The following is a 17,445-nucleotide window of genomic DNA, read 5'->3' as shown; positions in this document are numbered from 1 at the left end:
AAAAAAAAGAAATGAGAGCAAAAGGAAATGAAAAAAAGAAATGAAAGCAAAAGAAAATGAAAAAAAGAAATGAAATGAAAAAAAAAATGAAAGCAAGAAATACAAAAGGAGGAGCAAAACTATTTACCAAAAGATCGTTAGTGAATCCTTGTAAAATGGAGATGACACTACTTAAAAAGTATGTAGAATTCATATGATAGTTCACTCCTTTGACAGCGACATCGCGAAACTTTGTTATCACCTCGGATGACATATTACCTTCTTTGCTTATTGTTTGGACATCACTTTCGAATTTAGCCTATAATTAACAACAATTTATTACGACTAAAACTTCAAATTACCTAAAACAGTAATGGTAGTCAACCAAAAACAAAGCCAATAGTGTGGTATAAAACACAGCAATGGGTTGGCCACTTTCCAGAGCCTGGTGTAAATCTCGAGGGCCACTTCTTACACCCTGTATATCTAGAGCCACGTATAGCCCTACTTCCGCCACAGCCGTCACACCAAACCCAAAACAAAATGAAAAGAATAAAAAAGAAAAATGAACATCTTAAGCAACATACAAACTAGGGCATTTGAAGAGTGAGAGTAAGAAAAGAATTCCATGAGACTGGATGAATCTTGAGTTAAAATAAAGAACACGAGAAAAAAATCAATTTTTATTTACATTAATAAGAAGGAGGAGGTCAGTATTTAATCCCTTTATATATTAAGATCTTTTTTTAAGCTTATAAATGAAAGAAGGGGGTCTTTGGGACTAAAACTGGAGTATTTTTCCTCTTCCTCCCCCATAAAAAGATATTTGGCATTTTTTAGATTACTAGATTTACAATACACTCCTAGAACTAGAGCAAGAAAAGTATTTTTGTCCAATTAAGCATCTTAACACAAATAGCACTGGATGATTAGCCCCTTAACTCAAGCATCAGTATTTAATTTGCAGATCATATTTCATCCAGGTTGCAACAGTCTCTAGCAAAAAATGGCTGCAACCACAGTATTTTGCATATACGCCATCTTTTTTTCCCCTTTTTTCCTTTCTTATCCTCCTCAGATAGCTTGGCACTAGAACGTCGCAGAGAGTTTGTTTGATGGCTCATTTTAGAGGAAACTGGTCTAGTTAAAAAAAATTTGTAATTATTTTTTTTTAAATTAAATTATTTTTTACGAAAGACTGCATTTTTATATAATACTGCACTTTTATATAATACTTTATATAATAGCTTATTATTAACATCAGGAATTTGTCACATTTACTTGCTTTTGTAATTAACAAAAAATGTTTAAAATAAATATTTTAAAAAAAGAACTTCATTTTCATATGCTAGATAATAAATGTCGTCATAGTTTTATTAGAATCTCTTAGCATAAAGGCTTAATCTGTGGGCCTATGCACAGATAATTTTAAACAAGAAAACAATTTCAATTGTTTCAAAAGAGGAACATATAAAATCCAACCATTTACTCCTGATACATGTTGTCCCCCCCACGAAAAATCTCCTGACAACACTCCTGATTTTATATGCCAGATATACAGTTTATTATACATGAGATAATTTTCAGGGTACAAATGTATGTACATTGATATTTTGTATTTTCATTTTGTCGATTTTTAAGGAAAAATGAAACAATGAATACAGGTGCCTACACCAGAGCCTATATACCAGCCCTCTTAAATTGTAAAGATAGTGCCGTATAGCACTAACGTAAAGACAACTATTTAAGTTCTGTAGTGAATCTGCAAGGGTTCAAGCACTCCCCCCTTAGTACATTATTCGGCGGAAAGTCATAAGCTTCCATATTCCTTCTGAAATTTGGGTTATTGATTGGGAGTAACAAAACAAAAACACATTCTTAGAGAGATTATGAAATTTGCACTGTATTGTTTGTTACAGTTTTTCAAGTAGCCAAGTTATAGAGAAAATAAGTTCTTCGAATGAAAGTAAAGAGAAACATAAAAAAAAAAAACATGAATTGTTTTTCGTGAAGCCCCTTTTCTTCTTTTCTGACCAAAGTGTTACTGTTTCAGACTACTATCCTTCTGGTTTATTTTTTCATATAATTTTTTTTTTAATATTATTTTGTTTTTCATTACATTGTTTTTCCAACAAAAATTAAACATTCATGACAATCACAAATGTACCAGAGAAAATATTTTCTAGATGTTTAATGCACAAACAGTTCAGACCACAAAAACCTAAAATTAGCTTTATGGTTTAGCAAAAAAACTTGTAGCAGCTATATGCTTTTTCTGGGTAACAATATTCTTTTTTTTCTCAATAGACAAACACTCCCTATCACTTTCGCATACTCTTAGTCAAAGCCCACAGAACAATCTTTAACTAGTTTTTCATTTTTATTCATTAATTTTTATCGATTATTAATTATTATAACAATTTTTAAAAAATCAAAGACTAGGCCAGTTTTTCAGTTTGAAAAACTGGACAGAAATGACACAGCTTTGCGCCGTGCTGACCTTAGGCGGCTATGTGCTGCAGTGAGTTGTTAGTGCTGCATGTGCACTAACAACAAGTGCACTAACAACAAGTTGCTATGTGCTGCAGTGAGTTGTTAGCAGCAGTGTATTTACTCTAACCTTATATAGTTATTGGCGAAAAAATCCATGTACCAAGTATGATTGTCTCAAGGGGAAACACTTAGGAAAGAATACGTTAGAAATGGCTTTGCGTATTTGTCAAGTGATGAATGAAATTTAGATCAAAGAGTATGGGCAGTTTATAAGAGTGGAAACTGACACTATTAATGACAAAAATAGCAACGCCATCTAAAATTTGACGCTTCTTGAACTTCAGTGAAAAAAAATTGCTAAGAAACACCAAAGGTAGATGGCGATAGTGGTTTTATCCGACACTAGAGCCAGGTTTCGCTCTTATAAGTTGTCCATATTCTTTGATATAACTCTAAAACTAGCACTTTCGATTGAACTGGTGCTACATAATATTTTATAATAAAGACTTTTTACAAGTATTTAACTTTAGTCTTTCAATTAAACTTTAATTTTTTCTTTATTTAAATAATAGCAGTATAGGTTTTATTGAATCTCACTATATGAAAAGAAGACACAAAATAATCATTCTAAACTTTCTGAAGCATTTTATTCTGCCAGTTCATATGTCCGAAAATAACTTCGTTTGACCAGTTTCAATCCCCAAACGATGGTAATTCACCAAAAGAAACAATCTTGACGTATCAACACAACATTTGTTAGAAATTCCTTTTGGCTCAATGCCATCAAACTTCGATTTTTTTATATTTTCCCAAGTTGCAATAACTTGCAGCTTTTTAATCAACTGACTTTAAGATGGTAAATTTTAGTAAGTGAGATAAGAATCTAGCCTGTATAAAATAATATCATAGCACAATTTTGTAATTTCCCAGCCGATATTTAATACTTAGCTGTGTACATTGCAGAATGTACACACCTAAGTAATTTTCTAAGTAAACACTTAATAGTAAACACTAATGAAACACAAGTAAAACACAAATAACACTAAGTAAAAATTAAATTTTGCTTCCTCTTTACTTTCTCGCTCTCCTTCACAAGTTGACACAAAATATTTTATATTTTATGCATAGTAAGTGGCGCAAGTGTGCAGTGGCAGTGTTTGCTCTTATTTTATCAAAACAGAGCAGAAAAAAAAGGAAAAAGCTGATCATTCTAACCTTTCTAAAGCTTGTCAAAACAGTCCATATTCTGTTTTGCCAGTTCGTAACACCAGGAATAGTCTCGTCTGACCAGTTTCTATCCCCACGAGGATAGAAACTAACCTTTCTAAAGCTTGTCAAAACAGTCCATATTCTGTTTTGCCAGTTCGTAACACCAGGAATAGTCTCGTCTGACCAGTTTCTATCCCCACGAGGAGGTACATTCGCCAAAATTAGCAGCCTTGACGTATCAATACCATATTTGTCAAAAATTTCTTCCGGTTCAACACCATTAAACTTTGATTTACTCATCTTTTCCCAAGTCGCAATAACAGGCTCTCCAGTGTCCTTTTCCACGGCGTCCTCTCCGTCAAAAACTACCTCATCTGGAGTTAAATATTTGCCTGTCTCTTGTAATCTATATGTTTTTCCTTTAACCATACCTTGAGTTAATAACCTCGTAAATGGCTCTCTTGCTGGCACTAAGCCAATACTATGTAAAAAATGGCAAATAAACCGTGCGTAAAAGAGGTGCAGTGTTGCGTGTTCTTTCCCGCCAATATAAAGGTCTACAGGCAGTGACAAGTCAGTAAGAGTTTTATCAGCTATTTCTCTACTATTTTTGGGGTCTAGGTAACGAATAAAATACCAAGAGGAATCAACAAACGTGTCCATAGTGTCTGTTTCCCGTACAGCTGGGCCGCCACAATTGTGGCACTGTGTATTTAGCCACTCAGTACAGTCTTTTAAAGCTGAGTGACCCTTTTTAGAAAACCCTGATAAATAAGGTAACACTACTGGCAGGTGTTCAGCTGGAACAGGTAATACACCACACTGATTGCAATGAATAGCGGGAATGGGCGTTCCCCAATACCTTTGGCGAGAAATTAGCCAATCCCTAAGTCGAGAAGAAGTTAAGTAACCTCCCCGCCCTTCACTCAACAGTTTTTGCACAATAACTTTCTTTTTAGCCATTGCCTCTTCTTTAGAAAGCAACTCGTACGAGGTTGAGATATTCATTTCCTGACAAAATTCATACACACTTAGTAGATGGCGACAGCTCTCGGGTTTCTTTATGTTTTGGTCAGAAGGTATACCAACAATCATATCACTACCAACAGGATACAATATTTTTTCAGTCACAAACACAGGTAACAACTCACCATTTACTGGATTTTTCGCTCTCAAATTTGTCAAATCACAGTCACTACTTAAAAATTCTGCTGACCTGATACCAACAAACTTAGCATCAGCCAAGAGCTCAGCTCTATCAGTCCAAATCTGAAGTTTATCTATAATTTTTCCGTCTAAAATTAAATCATAAGTAAAACTATGGCCATTACATTTTCCAATCCAGTTTTTCTGCATTTTTATAATATCTTTCCAGTCGTCTTTATTCACTTCAGATAGGCCGTCAAATAATTGTGGAGCAAAAGCTGACGTTCTGATAAACCACTGATTTAGTCGACGTTTTTCCACTTTGGCACCTGATCGCCACGAGCATCCATTTTCATCGACCTGCTCATCTGCCAGTACTGTTTGGTCAATGGGATCCCAGTTCACTGGTGCTTCCTTTCGGTACGCGAATCCACTCTCTAGTAGCTTAATAAAAATGAATTGAGTCCACCTACAAAACAGAATATAGTAAGAAATTTCAGGCAGGTTTTATATTTCTGGGTTTTTTGCTTTTTGAAATGTCTTTAAACTGAAGAATAAGTCAATAGACCGGTTTTATTGATGAAACATCAATCAGTATCCTTTGGTCCTCTTCGAGACCAGACTATGTACGTTCATTAAAAAAAAAAAAAAAAAAAAATAGCTTCGGGCATTTTCTTAAGGTATATGTTGATTCTAAAATAAATAATATTGCTACAAACCTTCAGCTATAACCTATACCAAAAGGCGTAGATACCTATATTAGTGAATTATTTACTTTCAGGCCTATCAATTGACCGGGCCAGAATTATGATATTACTTAAATTTTTTATTGGAAAAGGATATAAATTTGCTGAAGAAATAGGAAACTTGTTCTTTTTTCAGCAACAGTCAACGAATATTTCAAGTATTTTCCACCTAAAAAGCTACTTAAAATTAATTTGAAAAATATCGTTTGGCAGATGGATAGCCCTCTATCTAAGCTATGAAATTATAAAAAAAAAACTGCCGTCTTTCGTTGATATATAAAAACTGTAGGAGAGCAGAAAGCTGGAACAAAGATTGCCAAGTCATACACTTATGAACTAGAGTATGCTTTTCCTTTTTTTTTTACTCAAACAATGTTATTAGCATAAAAAAATTTATTGTGACAAACTAGAAAGCACTTTCTAAAGCAGAAAGTGCTTGAAAAAGCACTTGGTTATCATTCAAGCCAATCTGTCATACCAATTCAAAAAAGAGGGCAACAACAATAATTATAAAGAAGGAAAATAAAGAAAAAATGAAAACATTCAAAAATCTAGAAGAAATAGATACAAAGCAAATGATAAAAAAAAGAAATCCTTATATCAGAGAAAAACTTTTCTCAAACCTTTAACATTACAAATATTTAAAAAATAAAACTTTTTTATACGATTTTTAAGTAGTGATTAACTTTCAGCCTGATGAGTGGAATCTGGCAGCGAAGTCCAAACTGATGGACCTATATTGTTTGGCATAGCTCTTGGTCACATGACTTCCTCATGCAGCAAGATGAGACAAAAATCGCACAGAGAGTATATACCTTATTTAGATTCATTGTTTTAATAATGTTTATTCGACAGAAAATCGTATTGTTTTGGGTTAAAATATTTTTCGTAAAAACCAAAAATAATTAAACAATATCACCTCTTCAATTTTTAATCATTCAAACAAGCTGTTTGGTTTTAACAAGTTTTTTTGGGTTTTTAACCGTGAAAACGGTGCCATTTTATATCCAAAAGAAAACCTTTGAAAAAGATATGTCAGTTTGACGAAACGCCACACAGCTGAACAAGTATAGTTACCAAGTGTTGCCTTAAGGGACTGATGATCCCAGTTCAGTGGTCCTTCCTTTTGAATGGCTAAAGCCCTCTTTAGCAGGTTAATGATAATGAACAAACGACTTACAATGTAAAACTAGATAAGAAACTTTAGACAACTGTTATGAAATATAAAATGAGAACAACAGAGCCATCTAAGATCCCTGGTGACTATAAAGCCTTCGTGTCAGTCATCCTAACAATAGGCGTCATATTGACCATCCTAGTAATGGTCATTACTACTTGTATAGCCAATAAATTTTTCTCTTCAAATTTTTCCTTATGAATATTAACCAAGCAATCTATGATATCGTGGGTATTCCAGACAAATATCCAGGATTAGCCAAAAATAGAAAGAATTGTGTTCCTGCATGTACGAACTAGAGTTATAATTTTTCTGGGCAGAATCTTCACCAGATTCTGGCCCAGAATCTAAATTAAAATAGACTCTGACAATTCCAAAATGAATCATTTATCATTTTAACCCCCAGCCCCCTTAACCAGGCATGGCGGAGGGAGTGACTCAATTGTTTTTCTTAAATTCTAGCTATTAGACTCCCAAAAAAATCATTGGAACAACATAGGAAATTCTGATCACCAGAGATCATAAAACCTTCGGGCTTAGTTAGCTCATAATGCATGAAACTTATTCCATAGTCAGAAGAACTAATTGCAGCTTACCAATTAAAACGTTTTATTTATTTTAGGTTATCCATTGGTTACAAAAACCTCTAGTGAAGGGTAAGTAAACAGATTCCAGATATTATCGTTCTAACGCTATTTACTTTCATTTCAAATGATTAAAAGACATGTCGATAATAGATGAATTAGTTTAGAAAACTTTCTCCACAAAACAAATTTTTCAAAGAAAGGTAAAGAGCTCCATTAAACCGAGGAATGGGCAGAAAAAAAGTCAAATAATCTTCCTAGCGTATAACTACCACAAATCCCTATCAATAAATAAATGAAAACGAACAGAGTTTACAATAAATAGTCGGGTCAAATTCAAACTGTTTTACTACTAACATCGGTAGTATTAACCTATTGCCTTTTGGTCAGTAGAACATCCCTCTCATCAAGTCCTGGAAGTTTCAACTTAATAGAATTAGCCATTGCTAAGACATTGCTGATATGTCCTTTTGATAACCCTTATCTTCATATGCTACTACTACTGCAAACAACTCACCACAGCATCAAATCGCCTGAGGCCAACACAGCTACACACGTTCCTCCTCCATTCCAATCTATTCAAAGTCTCGCTCTTTAAACCCTCCCAGGAAGTTCTCATTTCCTCTAAATCTTTCTTTATGACATCCTCCCTCCCCAAACGAGGACGACCTACTTTCCGGTTAGCCCTAGACGGTTGGCTAAAAAGGACAATCTTCGGCAATTTGTCATCCTTCATCCACAGAAAGTACCCTAGCCATCTCAACCTTTCTTTCATTATAGCCCTAGAAAGCGGAATTGAACCATATTCTCATACAGCCTACTGTTTGAAATACCGTCAGTCAGCCGGGTACCCAGGACAATCCAGAGGCAATTTCTCTGGAAAACAACTAGTAAATCTTCGTCCCCTTTTCGGAGCGTCCACACTCCAGAGCCATATTTGACCACTGTCATCACTGTAACTTCCAATATTCTAGCCTTGGTTTGTAGACTTATCTTCCTATTCTTCCAAACCTTTTTTAACTGTGAAAAAACACACTGAGTTTTGGCTATTCTATTTTTAACATTTTCACTGCTCCCACCGTCTTTACTAATAATACTACCAAGGCAAATGAAGCTGCCCAACTGATCAATCTTTTCGTTATCCAACGTCACCTTTTCATCTTCACTTATTCCTAACCTTAGTAACTTAGTCTTCTTAACATTAATTTTCAAACCTATTCTAGCAGCCTGAGCTCACAAAAACATCTAAACGTTCATTCATTTTGCTCATACTTTCATCTAGGATACTTAAATCATCAGCATAATCTAAGTCCAGTAGACTTTTTAGTCCCAAATTGATTCCGTGGTCGCTCATTGCCTTTCCTGTGCTCCATAACACAAGGTCCATCAAAATCATCCATATAAAGGGGGATAGAAAATAATCCTGCTTAACTCCTGATCATACAAGGATAAGACCTTTGCTAAAGCTGTTCTATCAACAGGATCAAACGCTTGCTCATGATCTGTAAAACTAAGGACACAAGGTGTTTCACAACTAAGACACTTCTCAATCATTAACCTAAGAGTGAAAATTCGGTCGACACATTCTCTAACTTTTTTAAAACAGCAATGTTCTTCTCTTAAAACTTTGTCTACAGCATCTTTCAGTCTAAAAGGCATTATATTACTAAGTAAGTTGCTACTTACAGAGACCAGACTCAATGCCTCGATAATTACGACACTCACTCTTATCACCTTTATTATATAGTGGTTTAATTGAAATTTTCCTAAAATCGTTAGGTATTTCCCCTTTTTCAAAAATCATCTTCGTAATCTTCAGAAACTTGTTTTTAACCTCAGAGCTACCATATTTAAGAAACTCATTTACCACACTATCAGCACCTGGACCATTATTATTTTTTAATCCTTTTGGTACTGTCACTAATTCTTATCAATGACCTCCACTTCACACCTCCTTAGTTCATATTTTAATGCTTTCTCCACTTTCTTTACATTACTTTTGTTTTCATATAATCTATCACTCAGTATGGTAATAGTAGTGGCGGTAGTTTGTAGTAGTATTGGTAGCATGCAAATATTGCCTTTTTTATCATCTCCCTTCTCATTTCCTGAATTTTCCAAATTAATGTTCTCAGTTATTCCTGTGTTGTACCATTTTGACAGTCCATATACACACAACGTATTTTTACTTCATTCAATATTTCCCTTAACATCCTCTGAAAGGCTCCCCTGAACTCCCTTTGTCTTCTTGGAAAGTAACGTTCAAACATGCATTCCTTTCTCAATATAATATGAAAAAAACTTCGTTTTCTTAAAGAGTTAAAGAGGCTGCGTCCCAAAGTCGAACCTTAAAACGTACAGGAATTAGAAGGGGCAGTTGGGGGGCTGCCGCCCCCCAAACCCCCAGCTTTTAAAGACTCTTTTGTACAGGTTTTTTGTTTTTTTGCTAACCCCCAGCTCTTGGCTTCGGAAAGGCCCTCTTTTAATTAACAAAAAATTGAAATGAATGAATAATGGAATAACTTCGAAAAATGTTAAACACAAGAGGACAGGAGAACCATTGCGCCGAAACTAGTAATTAGTAACAATGAAGTCCCCCCCCCAAAAAAAACCTGTACAAAAGAGTCTTTAAAAGCTGGGGGTTTGGGGGGCGGCAGCCCCCCAACTGCCTCTTCTAATTCCTGTACGTTTTAAGGTTCGACTTTGGGACGCAGCCTCTTTAACTCTTTAAGAAAACGAAGTTTTTTTCATATTATTTCTGTACGTTTTTCTACAATCCATGGTGGATGTAATTTAATAATTCCTGTACTCCTCGTACAGGAATTAGGAGAGGAACTTGGGTGGCTGCCGCCCCCCCCCCCCGCTTTTAAATCATTGTATAAAATAGAAAAAAAATAGATAGAATGACCGAAATGTTTCTTTTGCTCATAAGAAGCTAATATTCTGTTATCTCTCAAATGATAAGCTGTCCAGGTGTTATCAAAATTTTTTTGATGTTGTGAAAAAAAATCGCCCGTAAGGGACTTGAACCCTTGACCAGAGGATTAAAAGTCTCACGCTCTACCAACTGAGCTAATAACTTGCATGTGTGTAAATATAACTTCTCAATAGCTTTTAAAAATTTCAAATTAACATGGGCTCTTATGGAGAGAAATCCGTTAATTTAAATAGCTAATGGGTGGTTTCTGGAAAACAGGGAAGGAGTTATCGAATCCAACTGAAATTTCGCGGATAAGCTCCTGGGCCGTAGGGGACCTTAACTTGTGAATTTCAGCCCGATCGGACAACGTTAAAAGGGGTGGAGGGGGGTTAGAGGGTCGAAACTTTCGGGGGGTTAAGATTTTCCAACGAAACTTTCATGGGCACTTACTCGGAGAATTCCGCATCGAATGAGTCTTCGTACACCCAGATCCGATGTCGGATGTGACCTGTAGGCGTCTAGAAAAAAAAAGTGAATGAATTTTAAGTGGCTATGCGTGGTTTCTGGAAAACAGGGAAGGAGTTATCGGATCAAGCTGAAATTTCGCGGATAAGCTCCTGGGCCCTAGGGGACCTTAACTTGTGAATTTCAGCCCGATCGGACAACGTTAAAGGGGGGCTTGGGTTGACAGGTCGAAACTTTCGGCCAGATTTTCCCCATGAAGAAAAAGTTGGAGGGGGATGAAATTTTGCAGCTTTCTTAGTTGGAGCTCGTGCTACGAAATGCATCCCTCCCCATCCGTCTGCGACCACTGGAACCGAAGATCGCTTAACATTGTCGTGTGTCGCCTCTTTATAGAGGCACGAGTGTGCCTCCTTGAACATATATTACGTGTAAACACTGAAGGAATTGTCTAACTTCAAGCCCCTGTCCTGACACTGTGGGGAGGTTGACAATCCGTTTACAAACGTGTTTTTACTTATTTCGATACTCCCCTCAACAATCTCTGAAAGGATCACCTTTCTCCATAACATATACTATGCGTAAACACTGAACGAATTACTTAGCTTCCAGCCCCTGTCCTGAGGACTGTGGGGAGGTTGACATCCCCAAAGACATTATTGTTGGACCTTTCAACAATGCCAAACAAAATATCTCTCTTAAAATTTCGATCGGATATGTTTTGAGGAATGAGAGGCTTGGGGGGGGGGGGGTTGCCCTCCATTCACTTTTGACTTTTAACAAGGGCACTAAAACTTCTGACTTCTAATCAAATGAGCTCCATCCGATGCAAAATACATAAGACTACCAGTTGCATAATAGATCTTATATGCCACAGACATATCTTACAACCCTTACCCGTGGGGTCTGGGGGATGGTGTCCACCCACTACCTTATATGTCCTTGGGGTATAACTTATAATCCTTGCGCTGAGGGCTGTGGGGAGGGGCTGTAATCTTCAAAGACATAAGAGTCGACATCATATGTGTTTTTTCCATTGATCTCTTGTGGTATTCTCACGATTCTTAAAAACATCATAAATCAAATAAAACAAAAAAAGATTACTAGCTGAAGTAAAATGCTAAGGCGAGAAAAAAAAATATATATTGAACTCTTTTATTTAGTTTTGAATGAATGTTGACTTAAACGCTCCTTTCAATTAATGGAAAGCTGATTGTACAACGCGAATTTAATGTTTTTATATATTCAAGTACTAATATTTTCTCTGTCTAAACAGTTTTCACTTCAATGATTATGAGCTTTTCAGCGAAAAACAAAAAAACACCCGTATCTCTGACTTAACCAATCCCAACATGATGCTTTTTGTCACCATTGTTATAAACTATATTTGTAAGCATGTTAGATTTAGTATCCCGACTTTTATCTTGTCAATATTCCTTTGCATTACCCTGTATTATACAGAGGCATATTAACCAATAAAATTTCTTTATTAAACGCGATGAAAATCTACTATCAATAAATTAAAAGGTTATATTCTTCGAAAATAACGCTCCTCAATGCTATTCAAAAATTTAAACATTCGAAGGAAAATCTTACTTGTAATAGCTTGGATCACATGTAGCAATCTCTCTATCCCAGTCAAAAGTGCAAGCCATTTTTTTCAACTGGGCACGCATATACTCAATATTTGCAGTGGTCCATTCTTTAGGAAGGATTCCTTTCTCAATGGCAGCATTTTCTGCAGGTAGACCAAAAGCATCCCAACCCATTGGATGGATAACCTAACAGAAAGATGATTTAAACAACTGAACATTAAAAAAGGATCTAACGACTCCACGGCTCCCAGATAAATATAGAGATGACATATAATTTTTTTTATCAAGATATTTTATTTTTCTATGCCTAGAGGGGCACACTTGTCGTTTTTTCAAATTTTTCAGTGATACACCCCAAAAACTTTTTTTTTCAAAATCTAGAAGGAGCACAGGTACTCCTGCCCCCTCCCCAATTAGCCCCCTGCTACTGTAACGGCGTACTCATAATTGCATTTTTGAAGGGGCGCAATTCTTTTCAAGGGGAGGGCTAAATATGGATATAGTCTTTCTATGGTCGTCACAAAGTCTTAAAGAAAGTGTTATCTTTAAAAAGGTTATTTCATTCCAGGGGGGGGGGTGGTCAGTATAGTCCTATTGAAAGGGATGAGGGGTTGTTGTCTGGTTTAAATCTTAATGAACAGCTTAATCATCTAACTAAAATAAATATAGACGGCTAAATAAAGGATAAAATGAAGGAAATAAAAATAAAAGATGAAAAGAATGAAAAATCTAGATTTGTCTAATAGTAAATATAAAAATATCTACTAATGTCTTTATAACTCCTGTCAACTATAGCACCGACCATGTGAAGTAAATTTAGTACCAACTACTTGAATGACATGGCGGCGTAAGAGGTAAAAGGGAAAAATTTTATCAGCTCAAGCGCCTCCCAATTTTGAGAAGAAGAGAAAAAGTAGATTTTAAAGAAAAAAAAGATTATTTAGATTTGAGTGCATAACATGGTGCTGTCAATAAAAATAACATGGTACAGTCAATAGAAATAACATGGTGCTGTCAATAGAAATACCATGGTGCTGTCAATAGAAATAACATGGTTCTGTCAATAGAAATAACATGGTTCTGTCAATAGAAATAACATGGTGCTGTCAATAGAAATAACATGGTGCTGTCAATAGGAATAACATGGTGCTGTCAATAGAAATAACATGGTGCTTCAACAGAAATAACATGGTGCTGTCGGCAAACAATCAAGATCATAGACTTATTTAATTTTTCATATTGCATTCAATTCCTGATCATAGATGCAAGCTCAGCAAAGTTTTAGTACCAACTTAGTACCAACTCAGTAAATTTAGTACCAACTACTTGAATGACATGGCGGACCACTTTAAGAACCACTTTAAGAACAACTTTCAACCACACCACGAGCGGCCCGGAGGCTTCCCTGGGGAGTCGTCCGAAGTTCTCACTAAATCATTCAATCGGTAGTAGCGACGGGCGGTGTGTACAAAGGGCAGGGACGTAATCGACGCAAGCTAATGACTTGCGCCTACTAGGGATTCCTGGTTCATGGGGATCCTTGCAGTCCCCAATCCCAACCACGGAAGAGGTTCAGCGGTTACCCGGTTAGCGGTTACCCGGACCACTTTAAGAACCGAGCTTTACTTTCATTAGTATGACTTTTCAGTCATGGTAGATACGTAAAATTTGTACCACACATTTAGAATTAAGCAATTGGACTGAACCCTTATAACATTCTCCTGAAATTTTTCTGCAATAGGATTTACACCCACACTAGAGCCTCAACAAGCTTATTTGAGCCAATAGAACTTTAATTTTACAATTCATCCTATTCGAAAATAGAACCATATCAGTAAGCAGGGTTCAAAATCAATACATTTGAAGAATTAGCCTTTGTCTTGACAAGTGAACTATAATGGCATGTCAACGAACTTTATTTTGTTTGATCAAGATCCCCTGGTCTGATGTTAAAATCCCTGAATTAAAATCTCGGTCCAGTGGATAGGATATCGGAATGTTCCAAAGATAGAAGGTTCGAATCCACTTTGTAGTAGATTTTTCAAAAGGAGTTTCCAATAATGAATTTGTTTTAGTTATAACATAACCAAGCCAGGAAGAAAATGGGACAATAATAAATATACTGCATTACCGCAACTAACAACGTACTGATATGACTGGAAAAAACAATCTAGTTAATTTGGAGACTTTGTTTTACATCGAACTTCCTTCAGAGAAAATAGTATGAATACTAAGCTAAAGGACAATTTTAAACCCTTGGTCATAAAACAAGAAAGGACGAATAGTTGGAGTCATGGTGATTTGGTCAGGATTTGTGTGATATTCTCTAGACGATATATTGGCTTGTAAAAATCAAAACACATTCGTTGCAAAAAAAAAACACACTAAATTCTTACGACCTTTCGAACTTCATGCTGAAAATTCAAGTAAAGGGGAAAACGTTCAGTTATTTATAGTTATTAAATTGTCGGATACCCTAATTTCTTCGGTTAGTGATGCAGGTAATGCCACATAATTCCAGCCCTGCTTAGTAGCTACCCAATATAATGTAGGCTAGTTCACGGTTTAATAGTATTAACTAGCTTTTGATTTACCAGTCGACAGACATATATATATATATATATATATATATATATATATATATATATATATATATATATATATCTTATATATATAAAAATAAATTGTTTGTCTGTCTGGCCCCTGACGTCATTATAAGGATTGAGCTGTATGTCGTCATGAAATTAGTTGTCGTCATGTTTGTTATGACGATGCTTAGTATATGACGTCATTATAAGTATTTAAGAAAAAATAAGTTGTTTCTTTGTGTGTCTGTCTGTCTGTCCGCATACGACGTCTGAATTATTTCATCATATACAAATTCAAAAACGAATGTATTCAAGCCGAAGAAGCTGAGTTGGTAAAGCGTTATTTTATCTATCTATATTCACAGGTGGGACTCAGGGACACAGCTACAAAGGCGCGTAGCTAATATGGCGCGTAACGACTTACGCGTGCGGAGAGGGGGGGGCTTGGGGACACAAGGAATGTTTGATTAGCAATCACCATCAACAAAGCTCAAGGGCAATCATTAGAATAATGATGTATAGATCTGAATACGGATTGTTTTTCCCATGGACAATTATATGTTGCATGTTCAAGAGTCGGTAAACCTGACAATATATTTATATGTACAAACAATGGGACAGCGAAGAATGTTGTATATTCGATAGTTTTACGTAGTTAAAAATATATATTTATATATATCTCTATTCACAGGTGGGACACAGCTACAGTGGCGCGTAACTAATATGGCGCGTAACGACTTACGCGGGCAGAGGGGCTTGGGGGGGGGGCGAAGCGCCCCACCAACTAGGTGTTGAGGTGGCGCGAAGCGAGTTGTGTGTATGCATGTTTGTTTGTTTGTAAAAAGAGCGTTTGCATATGACGTCATTATTAGTACATAAGGCTTTGTATATGCACAGACATATAAATATAAATGCTATTTATGTGCACAGACAATGGGACAGCGAAGAATGTTGTATATTCGCATGTTTTACGTAGTTAAAAATATATATTTATATATATCTCTATTCACAGGTGGGACACAGGGACACAGCTACAATGGCGCGTAACTAATATGGCGCGTAACGACTTACGCGCGCGGGGGGGCTTGGGGTGGCGCGAAGCGCCACCCCAACAGCTAGTATATATATATATATATATATATATATATATATATATATATATATATATATATATATATATATATATATATATATATATATATATATATATATATATATATATATGTATATATATATATATTTATATATAAATATATATATATATATATATATATATATATATATATATATATATATATATATATATATATATATATATATATATATATATATATATATATATATATATATATATATATATCTTATATATATAAAAATAAGTTGTCTGTCTGTGTGTCTGTCAGGTGACGTCATGTTTCTGTGTCGACTGACGTCATGAAGTTAGTTGTCGTCATTTTTGCTATGACGGTGACGTCATTAAAGATATTTAAGACATATGTGTTCGCGTAGAAATCTATTAATGTTTAAGTTTAAAATGACTGATGAACTTACAATGGCAAAAGCCGATGAAGATGCTCAAAGAGTCTATGCCAAAAAACTTGCTGCTGATAGAGAAAGTCAGAAAAGAAAGCGTGCCGAGGAATCAAAAGAACAGCAAGGAAACAGGCTTGAGGCTGATAGAGAAAAAAGAACAGAAAGCGTGCCGAGGAACTACCAGAGCAACGCGAAAGCAGACTTGCTGCTAAAAGAGAAAGTGAAAAAAGAAGGCGTGCCGAGGAATCACAAAAACAGCAAGAAATCAGGCTTGCTGCTGATAGAGAAAGAAAGAAAAGAAAGCGTGCCGAGGAATCACAAGAACAGCAAGAAATCAGGCTTGCTGCTGATAGAGAAAGTAAGAAAAGAAAGCGTGCCGAGGACTCAGAGCAACCTGAAAGTTATCGCCTAGCATTCAGGTACAGCCCAGTCGATGATTATAGTTGAGTAGATGTTTTCAAATCGGGACAATGTCTAAAATTTGTCCCTATTGCAAGGCCTTGAAATTCAATAGTGAAACAATGGGAATGTGTTGCGCCTCAGGAAAAGTTAAACTTCCTCTATTGGCTGCACCACCAGAGCCATTGAAGACTTTCCTTACTGGAACTACGTCAGAATCTAAGCGTTTTTTGTCACAAATCAGAAAATACAACTCATGTTTCCAAATGACGTCGTTTGGAGCCCAAATCGAAAATCCAGATCAATTTATGTCTACTTTCAAAGTAAAAGGGCAAATTTATCATAGAGCAGGGTCCCTTCTACCATTCTCAGGCGAGAATCATAAATTTTTACAATTGTACTTCATCAGTGATAGAAATTCTGAATTGAATGCACGTTGCGAAATTTCTCCCAACGTTGAAAGGACAATCGTTTCCCAATTGCAACATCTTTTCCACGAAAATAATAATTTAGTGCGTCTGTTCAAAACAGCCATCGATTTGATGCCTATTGATACGCATAAAATTGTTATTTCCGCTGACAAAACGCCTCCTGGCCAACATGTGCGTAGATAC

The 17,445-nt window shown here is 35.8% G+C and overlaps 1 protein-coding gene across 4 annotated transcripts in view; it reads right to left on the bottom strand.

The window, feature by feature from the left end:
• The window catches only part of LOC136034027 (probable leucine--tRNA ligase, mitochondrial), a 63,378-nt gene that overhangs the window by 13,869 nt on the left and 32,064 nt on the right, over positions 1–17,445 (bottom strand). For 2 of the 4 annotated variants that reach the window (XM_065715084.1, XM_065715086.1), the window contains exons 3-5: positions 12,313–12,497; positions 3,688–5,296; positions 128–298 (exon numbers count right to left, since the gene is read on the bottom strand). In XM_065715084.1, coding sequence (XP_065571156.1) covers positions 128–298; positions 3,688–5,296; positions 12,313–12,497 — 1,965 coding nt within the window. The remainder of the gene's footprint in view (positions 1–127; positions 299–3,687; positions 5,297–12,312; positions 12,498–17,445) is intronic. The other 2 variants (XM_065715085.1, XM_065715087.1) reach the window with 2 other exon arrangements.

This window comes from Artemia franciscana, chromosome 12 (assembly GCF_032884065.1).
Source record: "Artemia franciscana chromosome 12, ASM3288406v1, whole genome shotgun sequence".
In the NCBI taxonomy this organism is placed as follows: domain Eukaryota; kingdom Metazoa; phylum Arthropoda; class Branchiopoda; order Anostraca; family Artemiidae; genus Artemia; species Artemia franciscana.
Note: the sequence above shows the minus strand (reverse complement) of the source record. Positions and strands in the feature narration are given on the sequence as shown.